We start from the raw sequence: 22,106 nt of genomic DNA, 5'->3' as shown, positions 1-22,106 counted from the left end.
AAATTTTATATATATATAACAAAATATGTACACCTTAACTGTATAGACACATTATATATGTATATACTGTATAAGGTGAAAGTATATATATATTTCGTTATACACTTAGAGCGACTGCGGTTCTGACATTCTCATTGACTGCAAGTTATGATATATCAAATAAAATCTAGAAAAAATAATATTGCACAATAAATCAGAGAGCTTTCGGTAAAGCGGCACTGTGAACACCATGTCCACCTTGTTTCGGCATCGCTGTATTTCAGTTCCACCCTGACCACTGTTGGTCTTCCCTCATCCCTCCAGCTGACCCATGTGGTAGCTGCTGTGGCTCCTCACCCTGGGGGTGCTGCGGGCGGGCTGCCTTCCCCTGGCCCGCGTCCGCAGGGTCTCTCCGGCCGTTCTGCTTTGCCGATATCTGGCCGCAGCTCCGAATCCGTGTGCTGTGGGGACCCGCAACAAAACATGCGCGGATGTGATGCGTTTCTTACGCGGCACCATGAGGTCCTTAAAATCACAGCTTTGAATTAACAGCGAATGTGTTACAACATGATGCTCCTATAGTAAAAATACCTGATTACATAAATTCTTAATATAAATGACGCTTAAATTACGTAGACAGGGTAAATTATAGGGATACAGGAATGCTGTACCAGATAGGAAATCAGATGCTTTAAGATGCAGTATAGCACCTACTGGAAAATAGAAATTATGTTAAAATAAGCAATATCAATAATAATAATAATAATTCACTAACATTTCTGTTGCTTTTATATAGTCCTCCTTCGCCCTCTTGTGTTCTGCCAAAGGGTCACGGCTGCTTCTGTCCGTTGCTTCATCCTCATTCTCTGCGCCTCTCTCTTTTCCTTTCTGCACGAGGAATGAAGGAATTGTTACCAACAAAGGTTATTATTTCTTGCCTCTCTGTCCCCTCGGTGCAAAGAGCCACCCCTCGCGGCGTACCGTCCTCCTCTCCAACAGCTCCTGTTTACGCTCCCAGTCAGCCAGCGAGCGCACGATGGCCAGGCCGGGATCTCCGCAGCCGGGGGAGGTCAAACAGGAGGAGCGTGGCGTCAAGGGAGTCACCGTCTCCTCCAGGATCCTCCGCTCCTGTCCGGCCACATCCATTAGCACTTCCCAGAACCACTTCTATCCACAGATAATTTTTTAATTCACAGCTGGATGGCAGCCCATAATAATTTTTTTTTTTTTTTTTTTTAAACAGCTCTGAGTCTTGATATAACGCTAAGGAACACTCGTTTATCCTGGAAGCACAGGGCATGAGACACATGCTGGATGAGATGTCAATTCAACATAGAACAATCTCTCACACACTATAGGTATTTTGAACCCACGTCCAAATCCGGGATGTGAGAAGCATTAGTGGTAATTTTTTTTACCACTTTTTGCCAGGGTAATTTAAGACCGTGGTTGTGGCCTACAAATGCATCAATAGAACTGCTCCCAGATATCTACAAGACTTGATCAACCGCTACACTCCAACCAGACTGCTATGCTCTTCCACATCTGCCCGTTTGGTGGTCCCGCACACGATAAGTAAAGCACGGAGGTTCTCGGTTCTGGCCCCGTTGCGGTGGAACGACCTCCCCCTGTCACTCAGAACTGCTGAATCTCTGTCCACATTTAAAAAGGGTCTTAAAACTCATCTCTCCCAGACTCACTTCACCCATCATCTCTCAAGTTCACGTAAGGTGTAAATGTTCACGCACTATAATTTTAAGATGATGCCGGATAAACCTTTACACAACTACTGCCCCTTCAGGACCAGGAGCGACACTCTGATCGAAGGCACCTCATCTGTTCGAGGGTTCATCGCTTTTCAAACGGCGTGTGTGAGAACTCTTAAGCAGGCGCGAAGGTGCACCTGCTCGTGAAATCTCCTCTCCTCCTCCTCCACCTCTCTCTGTGCTCTGTCCCACTCCCGTTTCAGCTTCTCCTGTTGGTGCCGGTACTGCTTCTGTCAGACACAGAGCGCGCGTCTCAGAGACGGCGAACGGACGCATCCGAGATCAGGCAGGGAAGCGGAAGCTCATGTCGCGTCTCGCAACGCCCTTGGCATCGTGGAAGCGTCAAGCTGCGCTTTTAAAGCGATAAACAGGAGGCGATGGCAATGGGGTGGACTGGATTTCATGTATGCGCGTTAATGAAAGGAGAAATCCAAAATAAACGTTAGTCATCAGCAGAGGTGGGTATTTACTCGCTACGTTAAGCACGTTTCTGGGGAAACCGTCATTTTCAGAGATGTTTCCGGCACTCGCGGTTTCCACCTGCGCGCTCGGAAAGGAAACGCGTCCTTTACCGTTATCCGGCAAAACCGGATCTTCGCTTTCGGCCGACAGCTTCTGCGGATTTTATCGGCCCTCTGCGGCGAGAGCAGTTTCGCGTTCACTTTTACGGCACCTTCGCTGACAAAGCTCGATCGTTCATGGGCCGGAGAAGTGAGTTGTGCTGAAAAATTATTTTTTATCTAAGTAACAAATAGTTGAGTAGTTTTTAAAAAATCTTTTTTTTTTTTTAAAAAAAAAAAAACTTGTACTCGAGTACATTTATGAATGAGCGCTTTTACTTCAATATCGTTTTTCTACCCACTTCTGCTCGCCAGGTGCCCTCGAAACCTGTCGGTCCGATGACTGACGTACAAGGCAACTACGGGTCGAGCTGCATTTCGGAACCGACGTCCACCTGTAGCCGGATTCTTCCGCGCCGTCGGACGTACTGCGCTTCACGTCGTCACGCTTAAACAAATCGGCTACGGCGGGGAGCCGAAAACTGTAGCCCTGCAGCAAATACCACGTTTACGCTGTCGATGACCGATAGGCACATAACAGAAATCCGTCACGTCTTCCGTTGATCGACATGAAGGGCGGTACCAGGGCATCGTGTTAACGCCGCATGCGGCCATGAACCTGGGCAGGTGACAAATATGGCATGTGGTCAATCTTTCAGACATGGGATAAGTGGTCACCTGGCCACCCGAAACATGAGCGTGAGCCGGCGTGGATGGAGGAAACCGGATGGCTGGCACCAGAGGCACCCGGGAGGCGGCCGGCAGTACATGACGCAAACCCGTATCTCGCCCATGGGATGGGTTGTGGACAAGGGGGCACGTAGGCAAGCGCTACAGCTGCCGGGGCGAGGGGCATGACGGTGGGCAAAGGCCCCCCCCCGGCGTGGGCCGGTGTACCTGAAGCAAGCGCTGCTGCTCTCGCTGCCACCTTTCCTGGCGTTTCCGCTCCTCATCCGGGTCCCAGACCCAGAGCTCGAGCGGCCCGGCCAGGTGCAGTGCGGGGGAAGGGATCTGACGGGACGCCCCCCCCCACCACACATCACCAGAAGGGGGGGGGAGTGGAAGGTATTAGAAACAAGCTATTATCGCTGAAGGTTGTCACCGGACTCGCCGAGCGTTACATGGCTCTTATGCAAACCATGGCAGCGGCAACGTGGAGAAACCAGAAAAGGACGGCAGCGTTCACTGTTCTTCGTACCGACTCGCCCGGAAAACCCGGTGTCGCCGATTCTCCGGCCACTTAAAGCGCTCATCGGTAACAGGTTTTATCAAGATACTTCTTTACCGCGTTTCCTCTCTGAGCTGAGCTTGCTGCAAAGAACACAGCGGCAAACGAGCCCGCGGTTCGCTATTTTCAGGAGTCCCGGACAAATTTCAACCCGTCACATTTCCATAGTGTCTCCCTGACTTGTACTTACATGGAAACTGCCACTTTTCAGCCCATCTGTAAGGGATGAAAAGGAAGAGCGCAATCAGACAGTTGGCTTTACAAGTAAAACATGCAATTATATTTCCTATCTGGACACTGCAATGCTCTTCTGTGTGGTCGTCCTGTTACTGCCATCAAACCCCTACAGCTGATACAGAACACTGCTGTCTGATTTGTGTTTGATTTGAAAGCCTTCCCACGTATCGCTCGTATCTTCTCGTTTCTCTGCGCTGGTTTCCTATAGCTGCCCGGATCAAATTTAATGTAATTAAATTAATTGTAATGTAATTAAATGTAATTAAATGGCTTACAAATGTATCTACAGAACTGCTCCCAGGTATCTTCAAGACTTGATCATTCACTAAACCCCAACCAGACTTCTAGGCTCTTCCACATCTGCCCGTTTGGTGGTCCCACATATAAAAAGTAAAGCGCGGAGGTTCTCGGTTCTGGCTCCGTTGTGGTGGAACGACCTCCCCCTCTCGCTCAGAACTGCTGAATCTCTGTCCACATTTAAACACATCTCTTCCCGACTCACTTCGCCCATTATCTCTTAAGCTCACGTATGGTGTAAATGTTCATGCACCATAACTTTATGAACATCCCCAGATAAGCCCCTGCACAGCCGCTACTCCAGTATTGTATGTAAATGTTCGTGTACCTTTTTATAAAAAACAAAAAATTGTAGGAAGGTGATCAGGATTAATCTATCCTGCGTTTTAAGCAGCTACTCTTGTGATGAACATCGGTGCATCAAGTGTAAAGAAGCAAATTAACTAAGAAACAAACGTCTGCAACTATGTCTCTTTCTGCTAATGTAATGAACACCTTGTATTTTCTACGAGATGTTCGTCGCTTTGGAGAAAAGTCTCTGCTAAATGAATAAATGTAAATGTATAATTACAGCTATAGCAAATGAAATATGCCCATGAAAACACAGAGGAGTGCTGCCCGGGTGCGCGTAACCACGGTCAGGTTCGACAACACTCGACACAAGGGGTGTATGGGGCAGGAGATCTTTTTTGTTACCCATAGTGAGAGTTGAAGGTGAATGGCTTCCTGCTCTGTGGGCTAAATCCAGGGTCACATGGCTGATCTGAAATCAACAAAGGAGTGCTCAGGTTCCCTAACATTCTTCATCAAATGTGCAGTACGTTTTCATCACCGATACGAAAGTAAAGGTATATGAAGTGGGCTTTTTTCATCACACGGTATCTTATTTCTGCCAAATGAGGAAGTCAGATAAGTCAAAAGAATGAATCTGTGATACACAGTACTGCTTGAAAGTATGTGTGCCCTGTAGGGGTGGTAAATATTCTTGTACAAAATATTAAAGTAAACATGAAATAAATAAATGATTATGATTCTATTATGATTTTACTACGATTCACCTGATTCTATTACCTACTTAGTTTAATCAGTGCAACTTGGGGTTCGCTTATTTTTGCACCTGCACTACTTCCCTGTTTCTACCACACACACGATTTCCTCTAAAGCAACACGTGGAACTGGTCGTTACACACGTGTCAGATGAGAAAGACTGCTTCTCATTCAATAACCATTTTGTGGTAAAACGAGGGGCACAAGGGGTTCCCATACTTTCCAGCAGCACTGTAAATTGTTAGGATGCAGATATTCTGCTGCAGTCCTCCAGGTATCTTACTGGAAATACCTCAGTTTAAACAAAAACAAAACAAAACAAAAAAACCATATCAACAGATTACACCACAGCTATGGAAGCATGTAAGCAGTGGGGCAGCTGGTAGGGCTGCTGCCTTTGGGCCCAAAGGTTGCAGGTTCTAATCCCACCTCCAGCTGTAGTACCCTTAAGCAAGGTACTTACCCTAAACTGCTCCAGTAAAATGACCCAGCTGTATAAATGGGTAAGTAATTGTAACCTTAACACTACATTGCTTCAGCATCAGCTAAATGAATAAATATAACAAACATCCAGAGGGTAACTGCATCGAGGAAACGGATGATGGAAGATTTTACAAAAGAGCCGGTCCCTTGACTGCAGTTGCCGGCAGCAGCCCCAAAAGCCAAAGGACCCACCTCTGTAGCGACAGGAGGTTTATCGCCATGGCGATGGTGCGCCAAGTCTGTCGGGACACCCTCGGCCGTAACGCGCTGCCTGTCCGTCGACACGGAGTCCACATCAGAGCCTGCAGGTTCCTCACCTGACTGATGATCTGGAAGACAAAACAAAAGATCCTAATGTCAGAAGTGGGGAAACGGTTTGAATTCACAATACAAGCCACATAATATCTAAATCGTCTAACAATTAAAAGGTTTAGAAAAAATAGGCACAGGAGCTGCAGCCTCAGTCAACCAGTGCAGTATCTGCCCTTTATTAATGACGTAATAAAAAAATATGTAATCTTGATGTGATGCATCCGGTGTATGAAACAGCCTCGGTAGCTTAAAACTCCATGTAAAACTAAAGCTGTCCATAGTTACATTTACATTTACTCATTTAGCAGATGCTTTTCTCCAAAGCGACGCCCATAGGACAGGATCACATGGTAGGCAGTTCAAAGAGAGACCACATGGTGTCGTTGTGTGCCTTCTAGAATGCTGGGGTAACCCAGATGATGTGTTTGACCAGACCTGTGTTCACTGATGTCACTGGGGCTGCTTCCGCTCCACCGCTGGACTCCTGTAGGCCTGATCTCACGTCTGGGGCCTCGTCTTGCTCTACTCCGTTGCTTCGGAGCTGCTCACACAGCAAGGTAACAGGAGTCACGGAAACATCTTCCTGAACCGATGACACTGGTACTCCACACAGGGTCTAAGAAAGTGCTTACAGTGAGCAGGGATGTGGGCCGGGTGGGCGTGGGCTCCTGATCTGGACGCGTCCTGCTTTCATCTTGCAGCGGCGCCGCAAAGAACAAGGGTTCGGATTTGGAGCTCTCCTCCGCAGGGGGTATGTCTCTCATGGCGTGGTCGCCCGCCTGCTCCAGGAGCGTCTCTGCTCTTTCCAGCTCCGGCTCATTCTGAGGTGGCTGGGTTCGGGAGGGCAGGGCCCGGGCTGTTTTCCGCGAGACCTCCGGGGCTGTCGGCGAAGGCTGGAACGTGGGTGGGGAAGTCCTGTTCTTGTGCTCCTTGCTGAGCCTCTCCCTCTGGTCGCCATTCACCTGCACCACCCCATCCACCTGGAGACAAAAACACCAGAAATATGTACAGGACTGTGGGCACAACTGACCTCAGATCACAGGACTGTACATTTTATTTGACAATACAAGGGTGGCACAGCGAGTACCGCTGCTGTCTCACAGTGCCTGAGTGGTGCGGGAGGACATGGGTTCGATTCCCACTCAGTCTGTGTGGAGTTTGCATGTTCTCCCAGTGTCTGTGTGGGTCTCCTCCAGGTGCTCAGGTTTCCTCCCACAGTCCAAAGACATGCTGTTCAGATTCACCCATAGTATGTGAGTGACAGAGAGAGAGTACGTGTTCCTCTGATGTATGGATGAGTGACCCAGTGCAAGTAGTGTATCTAGCAGTGTAAGTCACCACGGTGAATAAGGTGTGTGGGCTGGTAACACTATATAGTATCCGTTTTAAGTCGCTTTCCAGGGAAAAAGTAATTACCATTTCATTTTTAAACTCATTCATAGAAGTCCAAAAGGAAAACAATGAGAACAATTCAGCTTGTTGCAATTAAGTTCTTCCAAAAGAGCCGGGCAAAAACGTGGTGTAAGGGAATGAGCTACTGTAATGAATGCGTGAGCGGCCATAAAAAGCACGAAAGCACAGAGGACTATGAATGAGTCTTCAAGCCGTCTTGTTGCCAGACTGTGTGGACCTTTGTCCGCCGAGGTCTTCGTTTGTCTCAGAGAGAACCTACTTGGCAACTCCTAAAGCCTCAAAGAACAGGGGCCTCCATTCAAGGGCTGCCTCAATGAGACCTTCCCAGCACTGAGGAAGCACAATGGGCGAAGCAACGGCTGGACTGCGAAAGCATCTTAAAGTGCCGCTTCTCAATCCTTAAGATTCCCACTAATCCATCAGATTCTCACTTTTAAACAACAGGTCCTCCACTGCCTCCCCGAGTGATACATACAGATACAGACATGCATCGCTTAACGATGGGAATACGTTCTGAGAAATGCCATTAGGTGATTTCGTCATCGTGCAAACATCATAGAGTGTACTTATACAAATCTAGAAAGTATCGCCTCGATCATAGAGTTTACTTATACAAACCTAGATGGTATAGCCTTGATCAGAGAGTGTACTTTTACAAACCTACATGGTATAGCCTCGATCATAGAGTGTATTTATAAAAACCTAGATGGTAGCGCCTCGATCATAGAGCGTACTCATACAAACCTACATGGTATAGCCTTGATGCAGTCAAGAGATGCAATAAACACAGGATTTATGACGCTGCTGCCGGCGTAACACACCATACTGGTTTACTGTAAACTTTTACAATGTGTTCATTACATTAGGAGAAACAGACAGATGCAGACGTGTGATTCTAAAGTACAGTTAGTTTCTTTCCACCATATGAACCAATGACATTACACGAGTAGCTGCATAAAACTCAGAATATCGACAATTCCTGATCACCTTCCTACTAATTTTTTTTTTTTGAGATACACAAACATTTACTTTATATTACAGGAGTAGCAGCTGTGTAAACATTTATCCAGGAATGATCATAAAGTTATGGTGCATGAACATTTAGACCTTACATGAGCTTAAGAGATCACGGGCAAAGTAATTCAGACCCTTTTATAGGCTCTGAAAATACTTCTTATAAAGTATTATGTACTGTACATAATTGTATTTGCTGTACTTTTATATGACTGGTAGCGCAGTAGGTTTGTTTACAGCAGCACCACGGACACATGAGTATCACGTTGCGCTACGACGTCGCTCTACAATAAGAATTTTTCAGCTGCATTATAATCTTATGGGACCACCGTCGTATATGCGGTCAGTCGTTAAGCGGTGCATGACTTCACCTGTTGAGCTCCACTCCTGCTGTAGTCCCCTGGATCAAGTTATTTACCCTAAATTATTTCAGTAAAAACAACCCAGGAAAATAACTCTAAGGAGTTTAATGCTGGAAGCTGCTTTGGAGAAAAATGTGAGCTAAACGAATAAGTGTAGACGTGACACCTACACAGCAAATCCATGCGCAGGGATTCCGTAAAAACTGGCAAAAATCCACTTAGCCTCCCGGCCAAACGGAGCCTTACCTGGACGGACCTGGGTTCCGCGCCTTGGCTGGAGAGGCTGCGAGGGGGAGAGCGACTGGCCGGGCTTGGACCCTGCTGGGATTTTGGAACCCCAGACACCATAGCTTCAAGGGTGGACGTGAACTTGGGCACTGGGAGGGACTGCTGCCTCAGGTACCTCAGGGGATTAGGGTCTTTTCCCAGGCCGCTTGGGTCAGCAGACATGCTCCTCTCGAGCACTCTGGGTAGGTGCAGCTGCTCCAGCACAGCCTCGCTGATGGTGAAGCGCTGGGCATAGCGCTGCAGCACTGCCACTGCCTCCTCGGGCGTGCGTGCTCTCTGGTACGCATCGTGAAGCTCGCGCTCACGGCGCTCCCTGCAGGAAAGCAACGGTGATGCGGAGTTGGGACCATCGTGGCCCACGGTGGAATGGAGAATCACACACAGGACACCAGTCAGGTAGAAATCACATTGGGACAAAGACATGAGGCGGCAGCCGGTGTTCATCGGCCATGTGGCAAACACGTGGGGCGGACAGACAGAGAGCAGGGACAAAAAGTGAGAGTAAAAGAGAAAGAGATCAAGAGCCTAAAGTGGGTAAAAGTGATGTAACGGGAAAAAAGACAAATAAGGTTATGCCCATTGGGCCAGAGCAAGAGAAACATACTTGTCCTCCACAATCTCCCTGTAAGTCTTGATGCTCCTCCTCCGCTGGGATATGCTGCTCTCTCCAGTCATGAGTTGCTCCATCATCTTCCGCTCCTCTTCCTTCTTGATCAGGTCCTGTGAGATGCTCCTCCTGCGGCTCTTCCAGCGGGCCAGGTCCTGCAAGCAGCCAGTGCAGAGCTGTTACCACGGACGCCGCATCAGCACCATGCCAACCAGCATCGCTTCAGTTGACAAACGCGTGCGTGTCCATCAACCATAGGCGCACAGCCTCGCTGGCGTTACGAATTATTCCGCCAGGAAGTGTATTTAGAAAAGGTCCATCATAGGAGATTCATGAAGAAGAATATCAGTGTGACATGTAACTTTTAAGATATTACATTGGGAAACAATGTGTCGGATTAAAGGGGCTGCAGTAAAATGAAGGTAATGGCTGTGCTCACGTCCTGCCAGTGGCTCTCCTCCTCCCGCAGTCTGTTGTACTGGTTGTGCATGAGTTCGTGGCGCACCTGGGAGTGGGGCTGGAGGAAGACCTCTTCATCGGACCGCACGTCAATCATGCTCATGCTCCTGGATGCAGTCACGGGACACGAGATGTGAGGAGGAGGACACCGAAGCTGTTCTGCCATGATCATCCCTCTCTGCACTCGTATACGGAAGAGATTATTATAGCCGATTCGGCTCGGATTGGAAGCCGAGCTCACCCGACCGAACACGGAAAACGAAACAATTTCTTAACCAACTTCCCGATAATACTAATTCTTCAGTCTCCTGAAAGTTCTACCAACTTTTCTCCAGAGCGACTTACAGCGTTAAGCTGTTTACATGTACCCATTTATACAGCTGGGTAATTTCGGGAAAGTACCTTACTCAGCCAGAGGTGAGACTTGACCCTGTGACCTTTAGGTCCAAGGGAAGCAGCACTAACCCCTACACTACCAGCTGTCCGACTAAAAAGGAGACTAAATAACAAGGTCAGGGTGTTTTAGATCTAAGGACAGATGAGATCCCTTTCTATTCTCTGCAGGCACCAAAAAAAAAAAAATCACCACATCCCTGGAACAGAGGAGACAAACAACCAAGCCATGTTCTCCAATTTGTTCTGGGGTGGGGAGGAAAAAAAAAAAAAAAAAAAAAAAAAAAAAAAACACAGCAGACCCATCCACCCTGAAGCAAGCCATTCGACAAGCACAATCATTGCCTCACTGCGTGCTGAGCCCACGTTTCCAACATATTTAGCATGCAGGTCACATATTAAGGAAAAGTAACCCTAACACGAGGCAATTTACAATACTACTCTCTATAATTAGACCTGGTGTATGCAAATATTTACTTCGCAGACGCTTTTGTCCAAAGCGACTTCCAATGAACTCTACTATGTAGTGTTATCAGCCCACACATCTTATTCACCACGGTGACTTACACTGCTAGATACACTACTTAAACTGGGTCACTTATCCATACATCAGTGGAACACACACTCTCTCTCCCTCTGTCACTCACACACCCTGGGTGAACCTGAACAGCATGTCTTTGTAGTGTGGGAGGAAACCGGAGCACCCGGAGGAAACCCACGCAGACACGGGAAGAACATGCAAACTCCACACGGACCGAGCGGAGATCGAACCTATGTCCTCTCGCACCACCTACTCCCTGTGCCACCGTGCTGCCCAAATAAATTGGGAGTTCAAAGTCGCACCATAGACTTCATCACCGGTTCCCCATCATTGCGGTTACAATCTCTAAATATTTGGCACACGTCACTTAAACTAATCAGGGAGCGCAATGTGTCCTCCAGGTCAACGCAGCCCTAACCGCTAACAGTTGGTTGACAGAAGGGTTTAGGGAGACATGCAACAAGACACACACATACCCAGAATTGCGTGCAGAGCCATAGTGCGATGAAATGCAAAGGGAGAAGCAGAGCCAGAGCGCTTCGGACGTGAGGGGCGGGGCTCGGTGCGAAAAGGACCGCCCGCACCAGCGGAGACCGAGAGGCCTAATCGGACCGACACCGCGACCGGCTGCCCCGGTGGATCGCAGGTGGACACAAATCCAGCGAGAGCATCGAGTGACGGCAGACTCGTGGGGCAGCGAAGACAAAGTTCTACCGCTCCTCTCGCTACGGGGCACAAACTCACTGTGTAAGGAATACACCCTTTGCGAGGAGGACCATGCTCACACTTTCCACACAATGACACACCGCAATGGATGCTACATACCGACAGCTGCAGCGTGAGCACGCACACCATTACCGAATGCGTTTACAGTACGTAGACAAAGCTAGTGCGTGCGAGTGACTGCGATACGCAGCTAAAGTGCTTTTTAGGCCATACGGACACAGCGCGACCCTGTGTACACACGGGTGTCGCCACAAGTACGCATCGCTCCCTTCCCCGCCGTACTCCGCCCCCTTCGCCAAGTCCTGCGGTCCGGAAGCAGGAAACCGCGGCAAGAGCGCGTGCACGTTAGCGGCAAAGCCCGCGCCGGCGAGGGATGAGGGCACGCGAGCGGCAGAGGCGACTCGCGGACGCGCGCGGCCCCGGCCAGCCGACCACGCGTCCGGCAGAGCGCGGCCTCGGCAAACGAGCGAACGGGGAGGAGGACTTACTCTGGCTCGTCCGACACGCTGCATCCGTGGCTGTATGGAGCGACCGTGGAAAAAAAAAGAAGAGAAGGAAAGCTCGGGATGAACACGAGGCCCTAAATGCACAAAAACGCAGAAAGTAGGCGAATGCATAACGTGCGTGCGCTTCATAACAGCGCTTACGGTGAAAATGTAAGGCAAAGGAAGGAATAAGAGATAATTAAGTGGTCTGAAAGAAGCCTCGTTCGGGAACGTGTGCGGAAAGCGTCCAGCAGCAAACGGCCTCATGAGAAAGGCGACTATTCCAGCAGCGAGCACGGCATGGACCTTTCCGGAAAAACTTCTATGGTCTTAACTCTTGACATGCCTTTCTTTCGGCTTCGTACAGCAACGTAATTTTACGTCAAACAACTTAAGGCAGAAAATATAACCTTAGTAGCTAGTAGTCGGTCTTCTTAGCTACGACACTCAAACTACAGATGGTCCTCGTCTTACGACGGATCAACTTACTGTTTTTCGACTTTACAACGGTGAGCTGGCGATAGACGTTCAGCAGAAACTTTACTTTGAATTTTGATTTTTCCCCAGGCAAGCGATACTGGGCAGCGACAGCAACCCACATCTCCCAGTCTGTCACGCAGAGGTGTGTATTAAATGCATTTTCGACTTAGGATATTTTCAACATTTACATTCATTTAACAGACAGTTTTCTCCAAAGCGACTAACAAACTCTATGTAGTGTTAGACCACACACCTTATTCACCGCGGTGACTTACACTGCTAGATACACTAGGTCACTCATCCATACATCAGTGGAACACACACACTATGGGGGAACCTGAACAGTATGCCTTTGGACTGTGGGAGGAAACCAGAGCACTCGGAGGAAACCCACACAGACACGGGGAGAAGATGCAAACTCCACACAGACCGAACGGGGATCGAACCCACGCCCTCTCGCACCACCCAGGTGCTGTGAGACAGCAGCGCTACTCGCTGTGCCACCGTGCCGCCCAGCATTTGCGGAACGCAACCCCATCGTAAGTCGAGGACCACCTGTAGATGTTCTGAAAACTTCACCAATGAAACTTGCACTATAAAATACCTCCACAAATTCTAGAAATCCAGGCAGGGTGTGAGTGAAAGTGTGGTTAGAAGTCTCACTATAAGCAACCACAAGAGCATCATAGAATCCTTGTGTAGTGGGGCTACAGGAAGATATAAGCTAATAAAACAGAGAATATTCGTTTTATGGACTAGATGGTTGACTGGATGTACCTGTTAGACAACTGCATATGAAAATACACAGTAGAAGTAAATTGTAGGAAACAAACCATTCATTCCTACAAACCATAAAAGACTGCTGGTCTTCCCTATTAGCCCATGCCCGTCCACAAAACAGGTAACCTCAACATGGAATTAAACATTTAGTGGCAACAATTTTTGAAAAATATACTTTTAAAAAATTCCTCTCTAAAGTAATTTTTAATTTGGTAAGCAGAAAATGTGCAATTAGAACTCACTAGAGAATTTTTAAGAACGGACGACACTTGAGAGACTAATGGAAAAGCAATGTGTGGACAAAGCAAGGAATATTTGGTTCCATTGAGCAAGTCTTTGTTTGTCAGGCTGGGCATACAGGGGGAACATCAGGGCGTTTTCTCCCCGTCCTCCACACACGTACCAGCAAAAAAAAAAAAAAAATACAATGTACAAAAAGGATGAGAAAAATTATGTTACTTAAAACAGGAAAAAAAAAAGTTTGCATGCACAAAATATGTGATGCACTACATTCCTTCATGCATTCCCTCAAAAGGTCAGGAGGTAAGCCGATGAATCGCAGTGTCTCTCTGAACCCTGAAATCCTGATCTTCTTTTTCCATGCGCTTCACCCTTGTTGCAGCAAAAGCCATGTCAGTTCATAATGTCAGATCCATGCAAATTCTTAACTGGGGGAAAGTAAACATGACTCAGAGCAAAATATCAAATAATAATAAATACACAAATGCATCCATTTGGTCCACGTGCAGGTGAAAGGAGATGCACTGACATTGACCGAAAAAACAAAACAAAGAGGGCCATGTGAGTGTAGCAATGTCATCAATGGAAAATATAACAGGCTTCCTTCCTATGTCACCGTCACACCGTTGGACAGGAATCCTGTTCTGCGTGGTGGGACGCTGTCAAAAATCATCTCGGTTGTGTGGCATTTGCTGCTTATTGCTCTGTTGGTATTACGCAACTTCCAGAAGTCATTCAAGAGGACTTCGAGAAGTCGTTTCAGAGAAGCCTTTGAATGGTTTTGTACGTTCTCCCCCAAAAGGGCAAAGGGATTATGTTGAACATCCCTGGTCTGTCGGTGTGAGGTTTCTGCGCACAGAGACCGCAGACGGACTGCGAACCCGATGAACGGAGTTTCACGGACAAGAACGAATTGGTTTTGAGCCACTGCAGGTGCCACAACAACAGGATCCTGAACAGTGTCGGATGAAGGAGGAAGCAGAGTACTTTACGCTATGAAAAAAAAATATTTCGACAAAATCAAAGATCTTAGAGGTTAGGAGGAGTCTCACGTTGGGGAGAGAGCGTCAGCATCTAACCAGGAGGGTCTTCGTCGTAGCTGGTCCCCGTTGTTCTCAGCCTTTCCTGACCTGTTGTGTTGGGCAGATGGAACAGGCAGGAAGTGGACGGGACTGCGTCTAGGCGAGGTCAAGGTGCGCCGGGTCCACATATCGTCTCTTTCCAGGTCAATCGAAAGGGAAGCGGAACGCTCTTGCCTCTCCGAGGACTTCCTTGACAAGCCGGGGCTCTCCTTCGGAGTTGGCGTCACAGGGCTAGTCACCACAACAGTCGCTACGGCGGTAGGTGTAGCCTCGGTTACCCGGCTCGATTCGGACGAACTGACTCGGAGCGTGCGGGATTCATCAGGCCAGAACGACAATATGTCCCCAGAAGACAGACGGCATAGGAGGACAATCGAGAGAAAAGGAAACATGAAAAATATTCATAAAGTAATGCGAACACATACCAGAATCCATGCCCAACGGTTGTATGTTACAGGGCTGCGTTGGAATATTCGCTCATAGCTGAGTACTAAGTAACCGGTCATTGGCATCAACGGCAACAATTTTTTGAGAAACACTTATAAATATCAAGTAATTGGCATCAACACTACACTGCGTTCGCTCTGCTGAGACAGAGCACATGGTCAAGTCACAGGTTGCTGGGTACATTAACCGCACAGGTCTGCTGCAGTCAACACTCACATAACTTGTTTGGTAACTGCTTTTGCCATTTATGTCAACACCGCAAAAGCATCGGCTTGGAGAGCAGACAGCTCGACGGCGAAAATACCCGAAGAACCGCGATGCAACCGCAGCGAATCGCGAACGGCACTCTGCCAGGTTCTCCCTCACACGCCCTTGTCAGAGACCAAGTTCTCCATGTGCCCGTTGTGCAGCTCAGCCCGATCAGGACCAAACGCTCCGGTAAGCCTTTGAGATCCTCACATCAAGGCAAGTGTCCACCAACCCTCCAAACTAAAGACACAGAGTAAGGGAAAGGGACCCGGAGGCCGAGGGCCACGATGAGACGTGTCCGGCGACCGCACGCTAAACTCACCGGTCATCCTTGCTGCCCCGAAAACGGAAGGCAAGCATTTCGCATAGAGAAATTAAATGGGAAAAAAAGGGATTTAGGCTTCCATGACAACTCGGTGTCGACACAAATATGCTGCCACAGTTCACTCTGCAGCTCGTGTGCAACAGCAGACGGCGAATCTGTGGCGTAACAAGTGGCTGCAAGAGCTTAATATACCAGGAGGCATCTGAGGGGAGGAAGAAGCAGCTCAAAGGAGTCATTATGTGTCAGAAACAGTGATGGCAGTTTTTCCTGCCAGCCAGGCACTGGGAGCGAGGAGGATCTCTTGCCGGTCGCAGCCATTCAAAGGCCACAAGCAGCCCCGAGGACTCGGGCCAGACCTCCCGCTGCCAGGCAACGATGACACTGCCGCAGCCTTGGACACACATGTTGGAGCAGTGCCGTTAGTGCTACTTGGCCTCATACACAATGCCAAGGGACATGTATCATATACATCACATTTGTTAATAATGACACATCATAGAACCACATTTTTCAGCAATAATGTTGATCAGGCAAAGTCACCCTTAACTTTTCTTATTTATAGTAATTCAAATTCATAAGACAAAGACAGGTCTTTAGAGTGGGCATCCTTTTTGAAACTGGGAAACGGGATGATGAAACTGCCGCTATATAAGCAAAAGTTTTGTGTAGAAATGGCACATGAAAATCAGGTAGAAAGGAATTTAAAAAAAAAAATAAAAAAATTATAGGTCAAATTTTCAGCCGGTTTTCACACAGCAAACCTTAACCCCATACACTCCACTGTGCATCTCTAATTTTCATTCTCTCTGCCGTAAACTCAATTGAAAAGACAGGCAGGCCGAAAAACGATGGCAGAGAAGATTTTCAGCGACCTGCATCCACGTTCAGTCAGACAGAACCTTCATTTTAAAACAGAAAATTCTCCAAAACACAACTGGTGCATCACAGCCAAAGTGCCGTGGATTCAGACGTGGGTTCGAATCCGGCTCACTACGCGTCGAGTTCGCACGTTCTCTCCGTGTTCACGTGGATTTCTCTTGGTGCTCTGGTTTCCTCTCACAGTCCGAAGGCCGTTTCAGGCGAAGTGATGTCTAAATTGGCCACAGGGTGTGTATGTATGTTACACTTACTTGCCTATATCCACACTGCACGAGTGTAAGTAGTTAGTACAGAGTACCTTGAATTATAACTTGCCCTGGACAAAGGTGTCAGCCAGTAACATTATAATAATGATAATAATAATAAGTAACAATTGTGCATGAAATGAAACAGCTGCCTGTAGCTCAAAATCCAGGTCACATTAGTAAGGACAGACTGCCTGGAAACAGCAAAGCCTGAATAAAAAGTAATATTTATTGGAAAACATGAAGCCTTAGCATTTAAGTTCACGTAAGGTGTAAATGCACTTTAAGATGATGCCCAGAAAAACCTTTACACAGTTACTCCTGTAACGTAAATGTTTATATGTATCTGAAAAATATAAAAATATATATATTACTAGGAAGGTGATCAAGAATCGTCGATATTTGGATACAGCTCTATGCAGCTACTCGTGTGATGAACACTGATTTATATGGTGGAAAGAAACAAACTAACCGCACTTAAGAATCACACGTCTGCATCTAAGTGTCTCCTATTAATGTAATGAACACATTGTATTTTCTATGAGATGTTCGTCGCTTTGGAGAAAAAAAAGTGTCTGCTGAATGAATACATGTACATATAAATATAATATAATTAATGCAGAGAAAAATCACATCCCCGAAGGGATTTCGATTAAGTCGTACGTTTTACGGAAAATGTAATAAAATCCAAAAAGATGTTTAATTTGCCTCCGTTCTGTGCTTCACCTTAGTCCTCAGCGTGCGCTCTTCAGCAGCACTTCATGGAGAAAATGAACAACATCTGTTTTCCCAACTGTAAAAAGCAGCAACAGCTTCGGATTCCTTTTCATTTTCACTTTTATTAACCAAGTGTGTTCAGCGCTGGGATTAAAATGAGGAGGGTGGGGGCGATCGGGCTGTTTTGTTCGTAAATCACGCCGTATTATTTCAAGGGGGCTGAAAGAGCGGAACTCCGCTGAGAACCCCACCCCGAGAAAGCCCTTGTTCGCGGCCCTAGTGCTCGGACCATCGAATGAAGTCCCGCCGCGACTCTTACTTGCTTCCGAGTGACACCGACACGCTTTGTCAGCAGTTACGAGGAACCTCTACAAATTGCAGCAGCCGTAACAAGGGCGCGATGTTTAATAGCTGCCCCTACTAGTCGAGTAAATAAGCTTCCATCCACACCCCACCCTGCTGTTTATAGCCTGGCGCTCAGAGAGCTGCTCTTTTAATACTTTTCCTTCTCATTTTCAGACTCCCATTTATTAATTTTTCTGCGCAACGAAACAACAAACTTCACCAGCAAGCGCACGCTGCTCCGTCGTGCTTTTTGATTTTAAGAACACGAGGCCCTCGTATCTCCTCGAAGACAGCGTGTCGCACGTTCATTGTGAACAATGCTTTGTCTACAGGGCTAAACTTTTCTCCTTCTTGTTGCTCTTATACAGTAGGACCCCCCGTATCAGCAGGGGATAGGTTCCAAGCCCCGCAGCAGATGCCCGAAACCGTGGATAGTAGTGAACACTTTATACTGTACGTACCTATGATAAAATTTGATTTAGAAATTAGGCACAAAATATATTATCAGAAGCAAAGTAAGGGTTACTCGAACACAAACACTGCGATGCCGTGAGAGCTGATCTGAAAATCGAGGCGCTACCGAGTGACCACCGGGCAGGTAGCGTATACAGCATGGATACGCTGGACAAAGGGATGATTGACGTCCCGGGTGGGATAACACAAGATTTCATCACGTTACTCAGTTTAAATTATTAAAGTTTACTGCATTTCTAGAATTTTTTTTCTTTAATTTTTTTCCACCGTGGTAACAAACAGCGGATACGGGGGTCCTACTGTACTATGGGTTGGGATGGGGGGGGTTAATGGAAATAAAAATATGGAAAACATCTAACTTGCACCATAGGGATATTGTTTGTTTTCCCTAATAAAAATATTTTAAAAAACAGTGCCTGAACCAGATCTGAATGCTTCCCGACTGGCTGGTATAAATTGATTAACATCTGTTTAGCTCAAATCTTTGTCTAAGGCGAGCTAGTGTTCAGCTTGTGTACCAATCTACTTAGTTACTTAGTCATTCACCTACTTTTTAAGCACGATGCTCTGTGTGTGTGTGTGTGTGTTGTGCCACAGAGGACAATTCAGAGTTACCCCTTTGCCCGAAACACATCTCTGCGACTGCGAGAGGAAACCAGAGGGGCGAGCACGCAAACCGCACTCGGACCAAGCTGGATTCCAACCCACGCCTGAGCGCGCAGACCATGAGCTTGTGCCACCAGCGCTACCTGCTGTACCACCACGCAAACCCATAAGGGAGGGTTTCCTAACTCACCAATTAAAGGCTTAATACAATCTACCGATTTTGCAATCACACCAGTCTGCGTTCGGAAACCAGGGCGGGACCGCTGAAGTCCTCCAGAGTCATCGCACACGTAGGTACAAAAGCCACGTCTGTCTCAGTTTCTCCGCAGGTCGGGGCTGTTCTCCATACCTGAACGGCCTCTCTGCTCCCACGGGGGATGAGGCCGAGCCGCAGCTCCCGCGGCCCTCCTCCCGCTCCGTACGTCTCCTGCGCTGGGACCCGGGCACATAGGAGCTCTGGTTGCTCCGGTTGGGCAAGTACTGGTTGAAGGGCACGGCGACACGCAGCTCGCTGCAGGAGGTCCTCCTCGCCAGCATGTCATCCTTCCGCAAGTCGGGGAGCCTCCTTTGGGGCGCATCGCTCTCTGAATCGCTTCCCCTGCCTGGTGAGAATCAGGACGGGACCATTAAGAGCCTGGGGACACCCACCGTAGCCTCCTGGGTGACCCGGTACTTAATGACGTCGACCGACAACCTGCACGCCCCACGTGGAGTCTGATACGCAGGGCAGGAGCTCACATCCGCTGTTCCATACACCGGACCTACATTTTGACACCTCAAGAACCCATTAAACGTCACACACTCATTAAGCTGATGTTTTTCTCCAAAGCAACATCCAAAAGTAGGCAGCCTGGAATTATTTATTCATTTACATAGCTGGGTAACTTTACTAGAGCGATTTAGGGTAAGTGTTTCCCTGAAGGGTACGACAGCAGAAGGTGAGGTTCGAACCAGCGACCTTGGGAGCTGAAGATGACAACACGTTACCAGTTGCTTCTAACCTAGGCTAACATTCATGGAAGCTGCCAAGGTCCACCATCAACAGAACTCGCAGAAAGAAAAACTAATCTGGCAGAACTGGAAAGAGAACCGGAAAAATCCGAGATTTTTTTACTGGTCACATATCGGAGCCACAGTGAGTAGGTAGTAGCTGTATGGGGGGGCCTGAGTCATTCTGAATGCTAGGTTGTGACACTGCAGGCATGAGGCTGACAGGATGCATTAAACAAAATAAATTATTCACTGCTGGACAGTGAGATGAAAAATTACATTTACATGTATTCATTTATCAGACACTTTTCTCCAAAGCAACGTACATCTCATAGAAAATACAATGTGTTCATTACATTAGCAGGAAGTACAGTTAGTTTCTTTCCACCACATGAACCAATGTTCATCACACGAGTAGCTGCATAAAACTATCACAATTTTCACGATTCCTGATCATCTTCCTAGTAATTTTTTTTTTTTTTGTTTGAGATACATATTAACTTTTATGTTACAGTACAGGAGCAGCTGTATAAAGGTTTACCCGGACATGATCTTAAAGTGATAGAGCATGAACATTTACACCTTACATGAACTTAAGAGATGATGGGCAAAACGAGTCTGGAAGAGTGAGTGAGTTTTAAGACCCTTTTTAAATGTGGACAGGGATTCAGCAGTTCTGAGTGACGGGGGAGGTCGTTCCACCGCAACGGAGCCAGAACCGAGAACCTCCGTGCTTTACCTCTCATTCGTGGGACCACCAAGCGGGCAGAAGTAGATGAGCGAAGGAGTCTGGTTGGGGTCTAGTGAATGATCAAGTCTTGTAAACATCTAGGAGCACTTCTACTGATACATTTGTAGACAATAACCAGGGCCTTAAATTTGATCCAGGCAGTTACTGGAAGCCAGTGCAGAGAAACGAGTTAGAAGAGATGCATGGGAACGTTTTGGCAAGTCAAACACGACCCAGGCAGCAGTGTTCTGTATCAACTTGACAACCTATAACACTCACTGAGGACCTGAGAGTCGAGGTAATTAAACCATAGCGTGCATTTTGGCTGCTGTTTCGGAAAGGATGGAAGGAGAGCGTCGCACTTGCCTGAGCAGCTCACAGATCCTCCCGTTTATTTGACCCAAGCAGCTCTGCCAGTTCTCCAATGGAGGTATCGCATTACACGCAGGCTCCGAGACCCAGTTTTCTCCTTTACAGTACTCACCGTTTGACTGGCGGGACTAAAAATAAGATGGGACGGCTTGCGGACCGTCAGCGCAACCTGTGTCACTATGGGCAAACGTCGATAATTGCGCCTCCATCCTTGGCACAATCCATGGGGATTAGACACCGTGGCCCTCCAGTGGGGGTCACGGTATGAATGCCCACTTTATGAATAGTTTGGCCCCTTCAGAGGTGGTCCGTCTCTGCTGTTCGTACTGGGGTTTTGAGGGGACGGCTGGAACTCATTCAAAGACTGCGGGCCTCACTGGTACTGCTCTCCTTTATTGGACAAGTGCTCCTGCAGTCAAATTAACCAACAGCTTCTGCTCGAGAGCAATTTACTGCATTCAGTACACTATCTCACACACACAGTCAGAAACCGCTTGCCCCGAGCGGGGCTGCGGCGAGCCGGAGCCTAACGCGGCAACCCAGGGCACAAGGCTGGAGGGGACACATCCAGGACGGGACACCAGTCCGCTGCAGGGCACCCCAAGCGGGACTCGAACCCCAGACCCACCAGAGAGCGGAACCCGTCCAAATCCGCTGCGCCACCGCACCCCCGGCACACCATCAACTAATGTTAATTCAGGGTGTAAAATTAATAGAAACGGTTCAAGATGAAACTTCAACGCCCATGCGTCTCTCAGCGGTGCCGGTTGCAAACTGCCGGTCCATTGTAAACACAGCTTTCAAGTTCTGGCGCAAAAAGCTTCGCCTGGAAGCAACGTGCTTCCTTCACGCTTCCGAAAAGCACCAAACAGGATGTTGACTCCTCTAGTGCTTTTCTGGAGGTCTTCAAAACCTCTCCCTAGAAGGGAAATGGTCCTGAATGGTTTT

The 22,106-nt window shown here is 47.7% G+C and overlaps 1 protein-coding gene across 6 annotated transcripts in view; it reads right to left on the bottom strand.

Annotated features, from left to right (window-relative positions):
* Positions 1 to 22,106, bottom strand: part of LOC108930824 (LIM and calponin homology domains-containing protein 1-like) — an 87,822-nt gene that overhangs the window by 4,876 nt on the left and 60,840 nt on the right. For 2 of the 6 annotated variants that reach the window (XM_018746245.2, XM_018746246.2), the window contains exons 8-20: positions 19,416 to 19,668; positions 10,033 to 10,159; positions 9,591 to 9,748; positions 8,945 to 9,299; positions 6,542 to 6,889; positions 6,345 to 6,450; positions 5,790 to 5,926; positions 4,764 to 4,830; positions 3,724 to 3,749; positions 1,883 to 1,975; positions 961 to 1,107; positions 755 to 867; positions 337 to 440 (exon numbers count right to left, since the gene is read on the bottom strand). In XM_018746245.2, coding sequence (XP_018601761.2) covers positions 337 to 440; positions 755 to 867; positions 961 to 1,107; positions 1,883 to 1,975; positions 3,724 to 3,749; positions 4,764 to 4,830; positions 5,790 to 5,926; positions 6,345 to 6,450; positions 6,542 to 6,889; positions 8,945 to 9,299; positions 9,591 to 9,748; positions 10,033 to 10,159; positions 19,416 to 19,668 — 2,034 coding nt within the window. Of the gene's footprint in view, positions 1 to 336; positions 441 to 754; positions 868 to 960; positions 1,108 to 1,882; positions 1,976 to 3,723; positions 3,750 to 4,763; positions 4,831 to 5,789; positions 5,927 to 6,344; positions 6,451 to 6,541; positions 6,890 to 8,944; positions 9,300 to 9,590; positions 9,749 to 10,032; positions 10,160 to 12,200; positions 12,238 to 14,749; positions 16,247 to 19,415; positions 19,669 to 22,106 lie in introns of those variants that run through there. The other 4 variants (XM_018746250.2, XM_018746249.2, XM_018746251.2 and 1 more) reach the window with 4 other exon arrangements.

Source organism: Scleropages formosus, chromosome 5 (assembly GCF_900964775.1).
Source record: "Scleropages formosus chromosome 5, fSclFor1.1, whole genome shotgun sequence".
Taxonomy (NCBI): Eukaryota; Metazoa; Chordata; class Actinopteri; order Osteoglossiformes; family Osteoglossidae; genus Scleropages; species Scleropages formosus.
Note: the sequence above shows the minus strand (reverse complement) of the source record. Positions and strands in the feature narration are given on the sequence as shown.